The sequence below is a fragment of the Labeo rohita genome, chromosome 17, assembly GCF_022985175.1.
Source record: "Labeo rohita strain BAU-BD-2019 chromosome 17, IGBB_LRoh.1.0, whole genome shotgun sequence".
Classification (NCBI taxonomy): domain Eukaryota; kingdom Metazoa; phylum Chordata; class Actinopteri; order Cypriniformes; family Cyprinidae; genus Labeo; species Labeo rohita.
The window spans coordinates 15,358,676-15,378,787 of NC_066885.1; the positions used below are offsets into that span (position 1 = coordinate 15,358,676).

The window sequence follows — 20,112 nt, forward strand, 5'->3', positions numbered from 1 at the left end:
TGCAGCGCAGATTTTTCATCATTTTGTTTGTCTTCCATTGTACAAACAAACATAATAAGCTATGATATACACTGACAATCAAAAGTTTGGGATCAGTAAGATTTTGAATGTCTTTTGTGCTCATCAAGTCTGTATTTATTTGATCAAAAATATTATTGCAATTTCTAATATTGGTTTCCTATTTTAATATACTTTCAATATAATTTCTTTCTATGATGCAGCACTGAATTTTAATCAGCCATTACTCCAGTCTTCAGTGTCACATGATCCTTCAGAAATCATTCTAATATGCTGATTTATTATCAATGTTGGAAACAGTTGTGCTGCTTAATATTTTTTGGGACCTGTGATACTTTTTTCAGGATTTTTGTGTTGCAAAATACACTACTATTCTTCTTTTTTTTTTTAAATACTTTTATATGTTAAATGGATAAAAAGTGAAAGTAAAGACTTACATTATTAGAAAACATTTATATTTTGAATACATTCTGTTCCTTTTAACTTGTAATTCATCAAAGAATTCTAAAAAAAAAAAAAAAAAGCATCACAGGTTCCAAAAAAATATTAAGCAGCACAACGGTTTTCAAAATTGATAATAAATCAGCATATTAAAATCATTTCTGAAGGATCATGTGACACTGAAGACTGGAGTAATAGCTGATAAAAATTCAGTGCTGCGTCACAGAAATAAATTATATTTTAAAAGTATATTAAAATATGAAACCAATATTAGAAATTGCATTTTTTTCTGTATTTTTGACCAAATACATACAGCCTCGATGAGCTTAAGAGACTCAATTAAAAAACAAAAATTGTACTGATCCCAAACTTTTGAATGGCAGTGTATATCATAGATTATTGTGTTTGTCCATACAATGGAAGACAAAGAGAATGTGGCCAGGAAAACCTGTTTGAAAACAGTCAATATTGTTGCAATTTTTAAAGAGTAAATGAAAACATGCAGATAATGAGAGTTTATGAGTGATCATTTTGCACTAATCATCACACATCAGTAAGACATTTTGGAGTGTTTTTATTGTAACTAACATTATGTGAACAATTCTCTCACCTGGTGCTGATGTTTGTGCCTCTGCGTCTATTTCATTAGCCTTCTTCTTGGCTACAGCTGCTAACACCACCTCACCCTTATCTGCTGCCACGTAATGGAGGTCCTTTGAAGGTAAAGCAGAACAGCAGAGCAATCTAAAATTAATCTCAGCTCACATGACAATACTTCAGTTTTTTCCCTTTTTCATTTTTGCGCTCTGCTCGAAGAGAGAGAAGGAGCGAAGAGAGGCTGCAGGAGAAAGAGAGAGAGAGAGAATAGATTAAATAACCTGTTTGAAGTTTCAGAGGGAGGAAAAAACAGATAAAAGTATCAAACTTTCAAAAATCAGTCTTGCTCATTTGTTCAGTCGCCTTTATGTTGTCCTCCCTCCTTTTCTCTTTCTCCCTGAACTCTGACCGGATGCAATCATACTGGTTTCAAAAAGCACAAAGATGTGGGGAAAGGCATGTGTCATCTTTTTAAAAAGCAGGAGCGATGCTCTTCATGTCGGAATAGAGTTTAAACTATTGTCATTACGAGCAGGTGGGTGTGTGACGCACACACATCCGCACACTCGCTCTTGCTCTTTCTCTCTCTTAAATATGAGCCCTCTCATCTCAGAGAATAGACCATAATATATCTATTATAGAGCCTCATGCAGTCAGGAGACCTCCATTAACCCACAAACATGTTTTTAAATGTCACACCATTAGTCCCAGCAAAATGGATGCCGGATTGAGACGTACAACAGAGATAAAGCACATCCGACTGCTCAGAGAACGTCTATGTGCGAACAATGACACTAGACGTGACCGAAATCTTTGGTGTAATAAACTAAAAGTCTTTTAAACAAGGTTTAACAAGTAGTTAATTCCAGAATAAACTAAAGAGAACTCCTACCAACATAATGGTAAATTTACTATAGAAAGGCTTGCTGCTTACACAAAATGGGACAACAGCAAATATGTTAAAATATGTTGACAAATAACTGCATTACAGTAACAAATAAAATAGTACTGCCTAGTAACAGTTCACCCATCAGATCCAGGAGAGTAATAACTCCCTGAAAATAAAATAAAATAATTTTGCTATGCTTGAAACTGGTATACTGTCTGCTTAAGATAATTAATGTTTGGTTACATTTTCATGTATACCATTCATTTCACCCATCAGTTCCAGGAGAGTAATACCTCAGTAAAATAAAATAAAATAAAATAAAATAAAATTAAAATAAATTAAATTAAATTAATGTTTGGTTACATTTTTATGTATACCATTAATTTCACCCATCAGTTCCAGGAGAGTAATATCTCAGTAAAATAAAATAAAATAAAGTTTGGTTACATTTTCATGTATACCATTAATTTCACCCATCAGTTCCAGGAGAGTAATACCTCAGTAAAATAAAATAAAATAAAATAATATTAAATTACATTAAATTAATGTTTGGTTACATTTTCATGTATACCATTCATTTCACCCATCAGTTCCAGGAGAGTAATACCTCAGTAAAATAAAATAAAATAAAATAAAATTAAATTAAATAAAATTAAATTAATGTTTGGTTACATTTTTATGTATACCATTAATTTCACCCATCAGTTCCAGGAGAGTAATATCTCAGTAAAATAAAATAAAATAAAATAAAATAAAATAAAGTTTGGTTACATTTTCATGTATACCATTAATTTCACCCATCAGTTCCAGGAGAGTAATACCTCAGTAAAATAAAATAAAATAAAATTAAATTAAATTAAATTAATGTTTGGTTACATTTTTTATGTATACCATTCATTTCACCCATCAGTTCCAGGAGAGTAATATCTCAGTAAAATAAAATAAAATAAAATAAAATAAAATAAAATAAAATAAAATAAAATAAAATAAAATAAAGTTTGGTTACATTTTCATGTATACCATTAATTTCACCCATCAGTTCCAGGAGAGTAATACCTCAGTAAAATAAAATAAAATAAAATAAAATAAAATAAAATAAAATTAAATTAATGTTTGATTACATTTTTTATGTATACCATTAATTTCACCCATCAGTTCCAGGAGAGTAATACCTCAGTAAAATAAAATAAAATAAAATAAAATAAAATAAAATACAATTGTAATATATTAAATTAAATTAATGTTTGGTTACATTTTCATGTATACCATTAATTTCACCCATCAGTTCCAGGAGAGTAATATCTCAGTAAAATAAAATAAAATAAAATAAAAAGTTTGGTTACATTTTTTATGTATACCATTAATTTCACCTATCAGTTCCAGGAGAGTAATAGCTCAGTAAAATAAAATAAAATAAAATAAAATACAATTATATTATATTAAATTAAGTTAATGTTTGGTTACATTTTCATGTATACCATTAATTTCACCCATCAGTTCCCGGAGAGTAATACCTCAGTAAAATAAAATAAAATAAAATTAAATAAAATTAAATTAAATAAAATTAAATAAAATTAAATAAAATTAAATTAATGTTTGATTACATTTTTTATGTATACCGTTAATTTCACCCATCAGTTCCAGGAGAGTAATATCTCAGTAAAATAAAATAAAATAAAATTAAGTTTGGTTACATTTTTTATGTATACCATTAATTTCATCCATCAGTTCCAGGAGAGTAATACCTCAGTAAAATAAAATAAAATAAAAATAAACACTAATTCAAACCTCACTCATCCAATTAAATTTAGGAGCCAGAGCTATATGAAACAAATCTGATGTATACCATTAATTTCAATCATTAAAACATCACTTATCCAATCAAATTTAGGAGCTTTTAGTACAGTTAAAACTTTCTCAGTGAGCAGAATATCCTTATGTATCAGTAGAAAAGATCCTCAGATGTTCAGACATGGTGGAAGAACTTATAATAATGTAACTGACAGACTACATTTGACCATCTTTGAGGCACCCATTCATGGGTAAATTAAAGTGAAAGTTGGGAGAGGAGCTCAGTGCTGACTCCGAACTAATAAGATCCTCTCTCTTTCTGTCCGTTTAAACGCTAAACCCATCCTTCCGCTTCAGGGACATCAGTCAGAGCTGCAGCGAGATGCAGGGAGGGTGAATGCAGCACAGTCAGACCTGCAGAGCACTAATGCCTGTATTGTCAACCAGCCTCTGCAAGTCTGATCAAATGAGGGGAGGGGGATAAGAGTGACTTACAAACATCAAACAGGACTTGATTTAGCTCTTCACAGGCTCAGGGATGAGAGCCAATAACTTCACCATTCAAACAACGAATCTTCATTTTAAACAAAACAATCACAGGCTACCAGACCTTTAAAAAGTCTAAATTAACATTTAGGAGCCAAACAGCCTTTTTACTTGAGAAAATACAGCATCGCTCAATAAAGATGGTATAATATTTTTACCTCTTTAAAAAAAAAAGTCAAAAATAAAACAAATTTATCTTCCAATCAATTGAAAGTTACAAGCTCAGCTCTTTATGCTAAACAAAATTACAACTAAACTCTGTTGTGAATATGTACAGTTGAGGTCAAAAATGTACATACACCTTGCAGAATCTGCAAAATGTTAATTATTTTACCAGAATATGAGGGATCATACAAAATGCATGTTATTTTTTATTTAGTACTGACCTGAATAAGATATTTCACATAGAAGACGTTTACATACAGTCCGCAAGAAAAACGAATAGTTGAATTTATAAAAATGACCCTGTTCAAAAGTTTACATACACTTGTTTCTTAATACTGTGTTGTTACCTGAATGATCCACAGCTGTGTTTTTTGTTTAGCAATAGTTGTTCATGAGTCCCTTGTTTGTCCTGAACAGTTAAACCGCCTGCTGTTCTTCAGAAAAATCCTTTAGGTCCCAAAAATTCTTTGGTTTTTCAGCATTTTTGTGTATTTGAATCCTTTCCAACAATGACTGTATAATTTTGAGATCCATTGTTTCACACTAAGGACAACTGCAACTATTACAGAAGGTTCAAACGGCAGAAATGCTTCTGATGCTTCAGAAGGAAAAACGATGCATTAAGAGGCGGGGGTGTAAACTTTTGAACAGAATGAAGATGTGTACATTTTTCTTATTTTGCCTAAATATCATATTTTTCCATTTAGTACTGCCCTTCAGAAGATACTTACATGTTTCCCAGAAGACCAAATCAGTTAAATGTTCCCTGATCTTCAAATTCAAAAGTTTTCACCCCCCATTTTCACATGCATTTTGTATGATCCCTCTTATTTTGGTAAAATAATTAACATTTTGCAGATTCTGCAAGATGTATTTAAATTTTTGACCTCAACTGTATATGTGACCCTGGACCACAAGAAGCTACTCGCTAGGGTCGCTAGGGTATATTTGTAGGAATAGCCAAAAACACATTGTATGGGTCAAAATTATTGATTTTTCTTTTATGCCAAAAATCATTAGGAAATTAAGTAAAATTCCTACTGTAAAGATATCAAAACTTAATTTTCAATTAGTAATATGCATTATTAAGAACTTCATTTGGACAACTTTAAAAAAATCAATATTTTGATTTTTTGCACCATTAGATTCCAGATGTTCATATAGCTGTATCTCAGCCAAATATTGTCCTTTCATAACCAACCATACATCAATGGGAAACTTGTTTATTCAGCTTTTAGATTATGTATAAATCTCAATTTCGAAAAATTGACCCTTATGACTGGTTTTGTGGTCCAGGGTCACATATTTACTTTTCAAGTAATGATTCTCTTGAATTGGATGTATCTGAAAAGGTATAAAAGGAAAAATCAGATGCAACAATAAACAGAGAGAGCATTCTAAGGGCATCACGCTTTAAGACCAAGAATTACAAGGGAAAAGGAACAGGTGCCAATCACTGGATATTAACATTGCATCTGAAGACCTCTATTTCAGCTCAGCAAAACATAGCGCTTTCTGAGGCAGAAAGACAGACAGATCGAAAAAGAGAGGAAGGCCAAGAAACAGAGAGACAGACAGAGAAAAGCGAGCGAATCCAGACATCTAAGAGGGATGACAATAATTCTGTACATAAATCAGATATTATACCTCTTATTCACCACAGCTTACACAGGACACAGGATCTGGCCTAATCTTATTTATTTAAGAGCTTTAAGAGCTCAAACGCGGATAAACTGCCTTTTAGTGTTATTTTTGACTGAAGAGGCATATGGAGACAGGATAAACAGCTGGTCCAGCGATGATGCTTGATATTCGTGCGACGTCAGAAAAGAGTTTAAAATTAACATGGACCAGTGGAGCAGAGCAAGAGGGAGAACCATTACATGAGCAATTGCACATTTACGCTCAGACTCATAAACGTGCGAAGACAATCCTGGAGGATCACACCTGTAATCCACGTGAGTGTATGAGGAAGGTGTTTATCAGATACGCGAGAGGGTCTTACGGTGTTCATTATCCATCTCAACACAGAAAGCAGCCAATATCAGCTCAGTGCCGCACATCACGTCTAATCGTTGATATTAACACCGGCCCCCTCCGTTTCCAGCAAACACGCGCACATGCACATGCCCCATTAACCAACAAAGCAAGCATACGATCACAATTATGATCTAATTAATTAATCGGCAGATCAAAAAAAAAAAGCACAGGAAGGAGAAAAGTCAGCGAAATGCAGCTAAACGAATTAGCGCAGACGCTATCGGGGTTCACATCAGAGGATAATTACAAGTATAGAATGTTACAATTATGCAAAACACTCGAGCGAACGAGTCGAGGGGCAACCCTGCCCTCCCTCTGTCTTCCTCTCTACCCCTTTGGGTGACTCCGACCCCTCCAATTTCTTCCAACACCAAAGTGCTTCACTTCACAAAAGGCTTCTTACAAAAGAAAAGAAAGAGAAATTCTTTCGGTGCTCCATTGTTGGTTCGGAGACAATGGAGACTCGAGCCCGGCTCATACTGGGGGCTCTTACGTGGGGCTCTGTCCGTTTTGTTTCAGCTGACCTTTGTGACACGGAGGGGACCAGATCAGATGGAGCAAGGACCCCCGCTCGTTCTCTGCCTTTCTCTTGCTTTCTTTCTCTCCCTCTCTCCTGTGGGTGGTTTAATTTAACTTCTGTGGCTAATTAGCCAAGAGCCAAAACGGCGGGGTGAAACGCCACTGCCTTTAGCTCGCTCTCTCTCTGCTTCTCTCCCGTTAGCTCGCTCTCTCTCTGCTCTTTGTTGATTCACAAGGACTGATATTCATGGGCCATTCATAATTTGCCACTTTCGTCTCTCTCATCCTTTCTCTTTTTGGTTTTCCCAGTGCATGTCCCAAGAATAACAGATCCAGGTTTCCTTTGCCCTTCTCTCTCCCTCCCTCCCTCTCTTCTCTGCCCTTTCAGGCTTGTGTGGCTCGAGCTCCACCTTTTCAATTGGGGCCCTCAGCAGCAGCACTTAGTGGGGAATGAATTGGAACGAGTGCGATCGGCGTGAAAGAAGGAGGGAGAGAGAGGAACTGCGTGAAAAAAGGACAGAGAGAAAGAGAGAGACAGCGGCCGGTGTGAACGCTAATAGGGAAGGTGTCACTCGGGCATGGAGAGAGGAGGCCTAGAAAAGGGGTCACACACACAAGACCATTTAAAGGAGTGAGAAAGGAGAGGGAGAGAAAAGATAGTGTACCAGCCACGAGAGCTGTGAAAGACAGGCTCCCTCGCTCTTTTTCTTACGCACCCCCTCCCTCTTTCTCTTAGCAACTGTTGCTCTCTGGAGTCTCTGGGATTCTTGTTTTGGTAGGAGAGAGGGGACGTGACATGGCCAGGGGCCTCAAGCCCCGAGCTGCACCTGCCCAGAGCCTCTCAGTCCAAAACTGAACCAACGTAAAGCTCTCTGCATGCGTAACCCACCCATAACTAAACTATTGTCATAGACAATAGCAACACATTTTTAGTTCTTTTTTTTTCTGGCATTTTAAAATACATTTTTAATTTATATCTAAATTAATTATATTACATTATTGAGTCTTAATACTTATCACAGATTAATGCATTTTTAAGTAAAAGTTGTGATTATGGTAACTTATAAAGACTTAATTAGATTCAATTAAAACATGCTTTCTGCTTGCAGTTTAACGTTTTTTATATGCACAAAATGTACAAAGTTTGGGTTGGTAAGATTTTTTTATAAAACGTTTTCCAGATAGGTCTCTTATGTTCACCAAGACTGCATTGATTTGATCAAAAACATAATATAAATAAATAAAAATAATATTCTGAAATATGATTACAATTTAAAATTACTGTTTTCTATTTCAATATATTTTCAAAAGTAATTTATTCTTGTAATGCAAATCTGAATTTTCAGCAGCCATTACTCATATCTTCAGCATAACATGATCCTTCAAAAATCATTTTAATATGCTGATTTGGTGCTCAAGTAACTAATCTTATAATTATCAACGTTTAAAACAGTTGTCTCTCAATATTTTGATGATCCATTTGATCCATTTGTTTTAGGATTCTTTAATGAATAAAATGTGTAACATTTCTTAAAAAAATGTTAGAATAATTTTTGGAACATTATAAATGTCTTTACTGTAACTTAATTTAATGTTTTCTTGTTTAATAAAACATTTCTTTAAAACAAAATCTGACCCCACACTTTTGAAGGTAACCCCTGGGGGTTTGTGAACTGAGGGGTTTCTAAAGGGGAACTGCAGAGAGTTTGCAAATTGATAAAAATCTAATGATTAAATAATGTAAAATTAAAATGAATAATTTTTAAACGGGAAAAAACTAAAGGGAACCCCAGGTATTAAGACTTGTATGGCTTAATATAATATAAATAATGTCTCACTGAAATAATTAGTAGAAAACCCATGAAAGATTTACAGTATTTTAAAAAATCCACATCATTTCATACATATTTTATTTATACATTATTTCGATGACATGAAACGGTTGTACTTGGTGAGCTACTGGCGCTACCTGTTTATCACAGCACAACTAGGAAAATAAAGTAGTGATATGATGACCACAGCTACTAAAAGAGCTTACAGGTGGTGAGGGATATAAGCGTAGGCCTAAACCAAATGCCATACCATCGATTTTTCCACAGAAGGAGTCTAAACGCCTCCAGATATTGAGTAAAATCCACGCTGAGAAATTCCTTCAGTGGCTGCAGCATCATGACAAGCATCGGCATGTTTACATCCTGCCAGGATGGCATCTAGCATTTCTTGTCTCCGCCATTTGTAAACTCTTTCAGTAGCTGTGGCCTACTAAAATCCTCAAAGGCATTAGGGCTTAAGCGGAGAGAACAAAGTCTGTGTGAAGTGTTTTTTTGTGAAGCATCTTCCTATTCTTTTCTCATCTCGCTAGTAAAGCTCTGAAACTTACATCGCTTCTCTTGTTGCCCAAAAGCCACACAACATGGCATCGTATCAGTATTTTATTTTCTGAGTTGTGTATTCTAGTTGTGTTGCAGTAAAAATAGCAATAGGTAGTGCCAGTAGCTCAGAGTGCAACGATTTCATGTCATCGAAATAATGGCGCTGCCCATAGTCCAAAATATGTATAAAATGATGTGGATTTTTTAAATAATGTAAATCTTTCTTGGGTTTCTATTACATATTTTAGTAAGAGCCATAATTTACAATAGATTAAGATATACAAGTCTGGGTTCCTTTTAAAATAAAACTAAAAACACTTACCAAAAAGATAAAACATTGAAAAATTTGTTTACCTGCATGTCATGTAACCATTACCTGACATCAGAGAAACATGAACATGCAAATGTGTTTTTAAGGTTTTTGGAAAATCAACTAGATTGAGATATTAGTTGTATTGTTTTGTTGCCGTTGTATGTGCATGTCTGTAAGTATATGCTCACCATAAACAGATCTCTCGCACCAATGTCTACAGCCAGCAAGAAGGCTTTTTCAAACCTCTGGTGTCTGGAAGAGAAAATTCAGAAGTATTGCATAGAAATTTTTGAACACCTGACTGCTGATTTTGATTTACTTATTGTTTAAAGAGGAATCAATCAGTTGCAGGAGGTGGTGTGTACTGTACGTAGAGTGTGTGTTATGTGCGTGTACCTGAGCAGGTGATGGAAGAATCGACGGGCGTATCTGCTGATGGGGTCTCTGTATTCCAGTATGACAGTGTTTGAGAGGGGTCTGCAGGGGGCATAAAACATGCCCAACGCTGCTTCCAGCTGACCTGCAATCACAGACAACAGAATCAAATATGTACAAGCACTGGCCCCAAACAGTTTTCATTGCACTGGATACGAAATATCAAACAAAGTGCAAACAAATTATACTAGAGCATTTCTCTAAACTACTTTTTACTTTAATTCTGAACCATACATACGTTTTATTATGCTCCATGGTTCTATTAGCTATTGCTCTCAGCACCAGAGCACTTAACAAGATTTAAATACTGTTATTTTACATGGTAAAGATCTATTTGATTCTAAGCTGAGTTTACCGTGCACTTTCCCTGACACTAATTAAGTTTAGGTTTAGTCTCTGTTCAGAAATCAAAGCCTGCAGGTCTGGAGTCTTTACCTTCAGTTTGCTGGTCCAGTGGTTTCCTCAGCAGGTGATCAGTGATGGAGATGAGTGACCTGTAACACTCTGCTCCCATCATGGCCCAATCCATATTACCCAGAATTCCCAGTGCTGCATCCACCTCCTCACAGCGCAAACGGTGCTGTACCAGATCACCCGGGCCTAGTTGAGCGCCACTGAAAACACCTGCTCATAGAATAAATACATGTGTTACTAAGTGGCTGCACGGTGACAAAAGCAAACTTCAAAGATGCAAATAGTGCTATAAAGTCCAAAAGTTACAGTAAGCCCATTTACATTAAAAACTAAGTTTCTCAATCCGTTTTTCTTTATTGTCTAATCTATTTCATGTCCTCTCTTTGTTATATTAAAAACAAAAAGTGCAAAAGTAATCAAAATATTTGAAATTTTCACAATTGCACAGAAGTGAGAAAGCGAGAAGGTTGTGGAAGCTCTGGATCGTATGAGGCAGGAGATCTTTAGAGGCGACGCTCTGTAAGATTGCCATTGACATTTGGATCGATCTTCAGTCTGTGCTCTCTCCCTGTAGCACTGTTGAGAGGTGTGTGTGTGAGAGAGCACTGAACTGTGACACACACAGCAAATGCAGTCGATTCAGGTTAAACATACTTCTTGGTGTGGATACTGCTGACAGTTTAGTAAATTACCTTTAAGAGTAATGGTGGATGCTTTAAATCAGTCAGAGTAGGATGAGCAGTTGAATGGACATTGAGCTAATGATAGATGTACTTTCTGCTGCTTACAAATCTTCTCAAATGTGCATTTACCTATAAGACAATCACGCATTATTTTAACTACAAAGGGATCATAAAGTTGAGTTTTCTTCAAACTGATCTGAATGTATAAATTTAGTGGTTGACTGATATGGATTTTTTTAACAGCTGAAACTAATACAGTTGTCTAGAGAGCAAGGTGTTAGATGGCAAATATCAGACCATTTTATGATAAAATACAATTTTTGTAGGCAAATGAGATGAGAAGGACAATAAACAATAATTTTACAACTTGTTTATATACAGTTGGCATCAAAAGTTTACAGAATCTGCAAAATGTTAATTATTTTACCGAAATAAGAGCGATCATTCAAAATGCATGTTATTTTTTATTTAGTACTGACCTGAATAAAATATTTCACATAAAAAACAAAACATTTACATATAGTCCACAAGAGAAAATAATATGACGCTGTTTAAAAGTTTACATACACTTGATTCTTAATACAGTGTTGTTACCTGAATGATCCACAGCTGTGCTTTTGATTAGTGATAGTTGTTCACAAGTCCCTTGTTTGTCCTGAACAGTTAAACTGCCTGCTGAACATCAGAAAATTCCTTTAGGTCCCACATATTATTTGGTTTTTCAGCATTTTTGTGTTTTGAATCCTTTCCAGCAATGACTGTATGATTTTGAGATCCATCTTTTCAAACTGAGGACAACTAAGAGACTCATATGCAGCTATTACAGAAGGTTCAAACTCTCACTGATGCTCCAGAAGGGAAAACAATGCTTTAAGAGCCAGGGGTGTAAACTTCTGAACAGAATGAAGATGTGTATATTTTTCTTGTTTTGCCTAAATATCATATTTTTAATCACATTTTTTAATTTAGTAGTGCCCTCCAGAAGCTATAGAAGATACATGTTTCCCAGAAGACAAAATAAGTTAAATTTACCTTGAACTTCAAATTCAAAAAGTTTTCACCCCCCTTAATGCATCATGTTTCCTTCTAAAGTATCAGTGAGCATTTGAACCATCTGTAATAGTTGCAGATGAGTCCCTCAATTGTTCTTAGTGTCAAAAGACGGATCTCAAAATCATACAGTCATTGTTGGAAAGGGCTCAAATACACAAAAATGCTGAAAAACCAAACAATTTGTGGGACCTGAAGGATTTTTCTGAAGAACAGCAGGAAGTTTAACTGTTCGGGATAAACAAGGGACTCATGAACAACTATCACTTAAAAAAACAAAAAAAAACAAAAAAAAAACAAAACAGCTGTGGATGATCAAGTAACAACACAGTATTAAGAATCAAGTGTATGTAAACTTTTGAATTGGGTAATTTTTATAAATTCAACTATTATTTTCTCTTGTGGACTATATGTAAACGTCTTTTATGTGAAATCTCTTATTCAGGTCAGTATTAAATAAAAAGTAAGATGCTTTTTGTATGATTCCTCTTATTTTGGTAAAATAATTAACATTTTGCAGATTGTGAAAGGTATACGTAGACTTTTGACTTCAACTGTACTTTGATATGCATTACCGTTCAAACATTACCGTTATTCTCAACAAGGCTGCAATCATTTGATCAAAAATACAGTAAAAACAGTATAATTGTGGAATATTATCACAATTTCAGAAAACATTTTAAAATGCAATTTATTTCTGTGATGGCAAAGTGACTTTTTTTTTAGCAGCCATTATGTTTTTTTTTTAAAAAAAAAAAGTATTTATAATACTGGTTTATAAAATCTGTATTGTTACAGGCCATGCATGGTAGATTTTGTTACTGTTGTTACTTATTATCTTAAATAACTTAAGCTTAGAGCTAATTCAGATTTCACAGTGCGTCAAGAGCATTTCAGATATTTAACTACTAAAACTTTCTCTTGCATCACACACACACTCATACTTCTGTATCCGCTGCCCTCTCTCTTTTCCTTTTATTCCTGTTATTTTTTTCCTTTCTCTCTCAGACACATCTTTCCATTTCTAACTCTCATTTGTCTGTTCTCTTGCTAACTTTCTGTGAACGTTAGCACGTCTGTGATCACAATGAGCCGTAATCACCTGAGGCAGTTGACACCCGTAAAGGCGCCTTTAATAATGTAACAGAGCTTAATCCAGCCATACTGGATCTGCTTCTGAACGGCACACTCAATCGCAGCTACGCTTAACCTTGCTCACTTCACAACAGGAGACCATTAGCACAGCCACAAAAGCCACACACACCTTAATATTATTGACAAACATCATAACAAACACAGAAATACATTGCCTATGAAAAAAACAACCCCTAAGGACCTTCTGTATTCATGATTCCTGTAGCCTTACACATGAAGGAACCTGCGCATAAAGCAAATGACCCATGTTTGTTACCTCTTTCTGTTGCAAAACCAATGTGAACTCCCCTCTCGGACAGAAATCATCTCCTGCGGATGTTGGGAGCAGAAGGAGGCGCCATTTTGCGACAAATGAAATGACAGCCACCATTTTTTTTGTAAGTGAATTTGGAAAGGAGGTCGGGTAGGTCCAATTAAAACTGCATGTGGGAAATTAACAGGCCGCCTCCCACAAACCCCTGAAGAGCAACTAATGTGACTAATAACAGTGTAGAGAGAAATGACAGACGTCAGCACAGACACAGAAAAGCTGCAGCGCTGCACACAATGATGCTGTTTATGCCACATATAAACACCAAAGTAATGTACACAGCACTTATCTTTTGATGTAAGTACATAGTAGTTAAGCCCACCTAATATAAAGTGGGACCAAAAAAACAAAACAAAAGACACTTAGGATGAGAAGTGCACAGGTTAACAGTTTTTTGTAGTCAGATTTTTTACACATATGTGACCCTGGACCACAAAACTATCTGAAATCATCTGAAAGCTTTCCATAAATTAATAAATAAACTTTCTTTCCATTGATGTATGATTTGTTAAGATATGACAATATTTGGCTGAAATACAACTATTTGAAAATCTGGAATCTGAAAAAAAAAAATCTAAATATTGAGAAAATCACCTTTAAAGTTGTCCAAATTAAGTATAAAAATTATGTTTGATATATTTATGGTAGAAAATTTTAAAAATATCTTCATGAAACATCTTAATATCCTAATGATTTTTGGCATAAAAGAAAAATCGATAATTTTGACCTATACAATGTATTTTTGGCTATTGCTACAAATATACCTGTGCTACTTATGACTGGGTTTGTGGTCCAGGTTCAAAAATATATAAAAACATTTTTAAATAAATACACATAAAATTTAATTGTTAACATTTTCAAATAAAAAAGCACAAAAAAAAAAAAAAATACATTTACCAGTTCTGTCCAGTAAAAGGCTTTAAAGAACAGTTAGGTGAAAAGTTATAAATTACATTAAAATAATTGTTGTGATTAAAAAAATTAATCAAAAATCATTTGTACTCCAATGGAGTACAAAGTTAATTAGAGAACAAAACTGAACTGGAGTACAAAATTTTACTGTTACTTAAAAAAATATAAAATACAAAATTCTACAATACAAAAGTTAACAAATAAAATACAAAATTTAACAGTTCTGTCCAGTGAAAAAGCTTGACAGTTAGATGACCTTCATTTATGAGAAGTCTTATAATTGTGATAGAATTGCGGTCTTAATTGCAGTAAGTGGTATAAAAAAAGACCCCCATATTTATTTATTTGAAATATTATATATATATATATATATATATATATATATATAGGCATAATCTGACACAACCAAAACAAACAGGGTGTCCTATGTGATGCAACCAAAGGGCTCCAAACTGCAATGCTGTGCAATTTCTTCTCCTTTAAATTAATCTTGTTTCCCCCTCACTCTCTTTTTTTCCCACTTTCTCAGAGTGTGCCGGCCAGCTGCCCCCCGTATCCACTCCGTACAGCAGCTCTCCTGTGCCGAGCGCGTGCCCAGATGAGATAACTCAGGGAGGAGAGGAAAAAAAGAAGGGAGGGTGAGCGAAAGAAAAAGAAAGAGCTGCTTCCTTGGGAAGACTGGAGGTCTGCCAAGTCTTTCATCCTCTACGCGTCCGATTCACTCACTTCATCATGTAGCAGTTCTAGAGATATAAGTCAATAAATATGGGCACGTGAGCAAGACAAGCCCAACGAACACGTTCACAAACAAACAAATAGACAAACGGGCAAACAAGCGCTGCTCAATAGCCGCTCCGAATTATCAGTCGGAAAGGATGTGCCTTTGCTTTCTTCATCAAAACCTTGGCACGCGATCAGAGGAGAGGGAACTGCTGTCGCTGTCTCTCCCTTCCACCCTCCCTTGCTTTCTACCTCTCTCTCTCGCGGAAAACTCTTTCTCTTGCTGACGCTCTCCATTTAAAACTTTGACAGAGTCGCTGGGAGTCACATTCACTTCCAAAGTCAAAATTAAACTCTAGGCATGGGCAGGTTTTGATTGGCAAACTTTATCTGGTGCCCTGAGGGACCGTAAGCCACTGTAAATGATTTATCGGAGAAACGCATCCCAGAATGCACCTGGAGGTGGCAGCCCAAGGGTGAGTATTGAGTGACCTCAGAAGACTTGGCCCCGGCCTCCGCCATTCCCTCAAATGTCTGTGCGCTTCTACAGTTCTACAATGAACGCAATCTCAGATGACACATTCACACTCCGAAGTATATAACCCACAATGACACCACACACTCTTGATCGGACAAGCTCTAATCTGATTGGCTGGCCTTATGCGTGTCCTTTACAAGATAGAGGGCTGCTACAATGATTACCTTTGGAAAGACTAATCACTGGATTTGCCAAATTGTGCAAGGATTGTGACATCAAATCTTTTATTTTGGGCACTTAGTAGCAAGAAATTTAGATGTTGGATACTGTTTCCTTGCAACTAGGAAGAAGAGGGGAATCAGGTAATGGGCCAAATTCAAAAGATTCAAAAGTTTTGTATTTCCGTAGTAGAAAATAAACTAAATATTTGATATCAGACCTCTGTAATGTTATATGTTATCTCGTATTTTATATTCAATACCCATTCCATAATTTGGGGTAAGATTTTTAAAATGTTTTTGAAAGAAGTCTCTTCAAGGTTGCATTTATTTGATCAAAAGTACAGGAAAAAATTTTTTTTACAATTTAAATTATTTTCTATTTAATATGCTTTAAAATGTAATTTATTCCTGTGATGGTAAAGCTATTTTCAGCATCCATTACTCCAGTTTTCAGTGTCCAGTCCAGTATCAATGTTGAAAACAGCTGTGCTGCTTAATATTTTTGTTGAAACCTTGATACAGTTTGTTTAGGATTTTTTTGATGAATAGTTAAAAAATATATATTTAAAACAGAATTTTTTTTTTTTGTCATCATAAATTTATTGTCATGTATGTTTAACTGAATTAATCCTTGCTGAATATAAGCATTTTTTTTTAATCTGACCCCAAACTTTTGAATGGTAATGTAAGTGAGTAGTGTAAATTCTCTCTTCAAGAGTGTTTTGTGTTTGTTTTATGTTTCCCAGCTATATGTGACCCTGGACCACAAAACCAGTTCTAAGTAGCACGGGTATATTTGTAGCGATAGCCAATACATTGTATGGGTCAAAATTATTGATTTTTCTTTTACGATAAAAAATCATTAGGATATTAAGCAAAGATCATGTTGATCATGATTAGTAATATGCATTGCTAAGAACGTCATTAGGACAACTTTAAAGGTGATTTTCTCAATATTTTGATTTTTTTGCATCCTCAGATTCCATATCTCGGCCAAATATTGTCCTATCCTAATAAGCCATACATCAATGGAAGATAAGGTATAAATCTCAATAAAAAAAATTGACACTTATGACTGGTTTCGTGGTCCAGGGTCACATAAATACAGTCATGTTCAATACTTTAACTCTGATTTCAATGAAGTTGGCTACACAAAGGTCCCACGAACCTAGTCTTAGCCTCAGCGTGGCAAGCGGCCCTCCATGAAATCGAAGCAGCAGTAAGTCATGTGCTTCCAGACCCTCATTTCCATGGGATATCGGACAGTAGGCCCACTGGATCCCCTCTAGACCCTCAGAGGTTTTTATGTGACGAGAGAGCTGCAGGCTGGGGCCTACAGAGCCAGGAGCCGGTTCTTCACTCACTAACTGCAGAGGGAGAGGTGAGAGCCCCATATCAAAGCACTGGAGCTCGCCTTGACCTCCGCCCACCATCAGCAGAGCTCCTGAAGGATGCCATGCTAGCACTGCCGGGACCATGGAGCAGGAGGCCCACTGGGAATGGCCTGTCTGTGGGTCAAAAAGAACCACTGAGCAGTCCTTAAGCCCCAGGAGAACCCAGCGCTCCAGTGGGTCACGACAGCAGGTTATGGGTTTGGATGTTACGGGTAGAGGAGAACCGGACAGACGTTGGAGACGTCCACGAGCGCATTCATACACACAGGTTTGGACTTCAGGAGGCTGGGCCTCTTCATACAGCTCAGATGTGGAGTGTTTGGCCTGTTGGTGCAGCTCCACAGTCAGGACATGGTAGGGTTGGGTCAAGCTGAATCTGCAGTCTATAGGGTTCCCATCAGTTCGGATAGAGCTCAAAACCTACACAGAGAGAAACAGAAGGCAAAACATTATTTTTTCAAAAAAAGTATGTGAACCCTTGCATTAACCAGTTTAGTTTAATTATAAATTGGTTGTGCATGAATTTTTTTTTTTTAAAAGTCAAAATTTAAGTTTTTTGGCTGTTAGTATGAATATAAATATGTCAGTGTGTCAAATAGGGGTCGACCGATGTGTTTTTCAGAGCAGATGCCGATACTGGTTATCACAGATTAAGTAGACCGATGACTGATATTTTGAACGGATATACACGTCTATTGTAAAAATGAAAATTAATGTCAAAATGTAAAATTTAAGGTTTGAAATCTTTAAATGGTTTTGAATTATTTTATCAGCAAATCGGTTTTGAAAATAACCGATAACCATTAAAATGCTTAAAGGGACAGTTCACCCAGAAATGTAATTCCAAAACTGTTATTCCAAGACCTTTGTTCATCTTCAGAACACAAATTAAGATTTTTGAGGAAATCCGAGAGCTTTCTGACCCTACAAAGACAGCAAGGGTCCTTTCACGCTCCAGTCCAAAAAGGTACCAAAAAGGTACCAAGAACATCAGCAAAATATTACATATGACAGTCCAATATGGTACTAGGGTGACACAGAGGAGAAGAATTGTTGAATAAAGTCGTTATTTTTAAGCACACAAAAAGTATTCTTGTAGCTTCATAAAATTAATGGCTGAACCCCTGATTTCACATTGACTACTGTGTCGATGTTTTTAGTACCTTTTCTGGACCTTGAACGTGAAAGGACCCTTGCTGTCTATGGAGGGTCAGAGGACATCAAAAATATCTTAATTTGTGTTCCGAAGATGAACGTTTGGAACAACATGAGGGTGAGTAATTAATAACAGAATTTTTATTTTTGGGTGAACTATTCCTTTAGTATCACCACAAATAATAGGCCAGGCCGATAATCGGTCAACCCCTAGTGTTAACGCATCTGCTGTGCTACAACACAGCTCTTAGAAAATGGGTGACTAAACTGGATTTTGCAATTACATATACAAAAAGTAACAACCCATTGCGAGGTAAAATAGAAATGGAGAAAGACACAAGTGGTCTTGAAGAACCACAGCTAAAGCAAAAGTTAGAAACATTTTGCAAAAGTAAATATTCAGCATGGGCACCTCCATCCCTGAGACAGTAGAAATCACAGGCCCAACACACATGTTGAGCAAATTTGTTTGGAGATTTTACCTCGAAATGTGCACACAAACAGCTTAAAAAGTGTCCTATCAGACGGCAGCACGCAGGAAGTTTGGGTTTACCTGTAGTATGTGTGTTTCTGGTGCAGATGGTGCAGTGAGAGAGAGACTGAGAGCGATGGGCTGGCACAGAAGCGTGGCGTGTGCGCCAGCGTAGGAGACTGAGTTAAGCGGGTTGCCGATGGTTTCTGTGAAAGCAGGGGATGAGTTTTTTGTCTTTTTTTTTTTTTTTTTTTTTTAGCTGTAATCCCCCCTGGGCCGACTCCCGCTGCACCCCAGGGGGTGAGAGGGGTTTAGTGAGAGGGCGGGAGAGGAGTTGCTGACAGCACAGAGGGGAGATCCGGAACAGTGCCAGATCTCCACAGAGCCAGGCCCCGCTGAGACACACCTGCCCCAGCCACAGAGGCCCCCATTCTGGGCCTGTCCACAGCTGGGCCCGGGCTCAGAACCAACACCCCACTGACCACGCTAGCAAAAGACCAACGCCCCAACTGCTTTGGCTAATACTACGATAATGTTGACCCCGCTAGCACTAAGCTAGTAAAAAACTAGCTAGGGCTAGGCTGAACACCATTTCAGGCCATTTTAAGGTCAGGCCTGAAGAGGCTAATGCTTTGCTAACACCATGTTAGGTAGTGCTACAGATACTATTCTGGCAAAAAATGCACACCTTGAATAACGCTGTGCTTCACTGTGAGTGTAAAATCGCAGACTAGAAGTGCCATAAGGAACTAGCGAGAAATTGCACAATCCTCACACTTGTTTATCCGGTTTAGTAGTAACGGATAGCCATAGAGAGAAAGCGCTAAGCTCTTTGCCACGGTAACACTAAACAAAAACAAAAAGGTGAAGAAATAAAGGAGAGCCGGTTGAGAGGCAGTATGTTTGCCTCAGCACTGGGGGACATTTCGAGTGTCTTTCTCCCACCCGCCACAAAGGTTTTAACATCTTCACAGAGTGATCCTGCTTAAGACCTGCATTCACACACACGCACACACAAACAT

General features: G+C 36.4%; 1 protein-coding gene across 3 annotated transcripts in view; it reads right to left on the reverse strand.

The window, feature by feature from the left end:
- The window catches only part of wdpcp (WD repeat containing planar cell polarity effector), a 78,027-nt gene that overhangs the window by 8,072 nt on the left and 49,843 nt on the right, over nt 1–20,112 (reverse strand). For all 3 annotated transcript variants that reach the window (XM_051134087.1, XM_051134088.1, XM_051134089.1), the window contains 5 exons: nt 17,238–17,883; nt 10,562–10,750; nt 10,088–10,211; nt 9,880–9,943; nt 1,070–1,172 (listed from right to left, as the gene is read on the reverse strand). In XM_051134087.1, the coding sequence (XP_050990044.1) occupies nt 1,070–1,172; nt 9,880–9,943; nt 10,088–10,211; nt 10,562–10,750; nt 17,238–17,883 (1,126 nt within the window). The remainder of the gene's footprint in view (nt 1–1,069; nt 1,173–9,879; nt 9,944–10,087; nt 10,212–10,561; nt 10,751–17,237; nt 17,884–20,112) is intronic.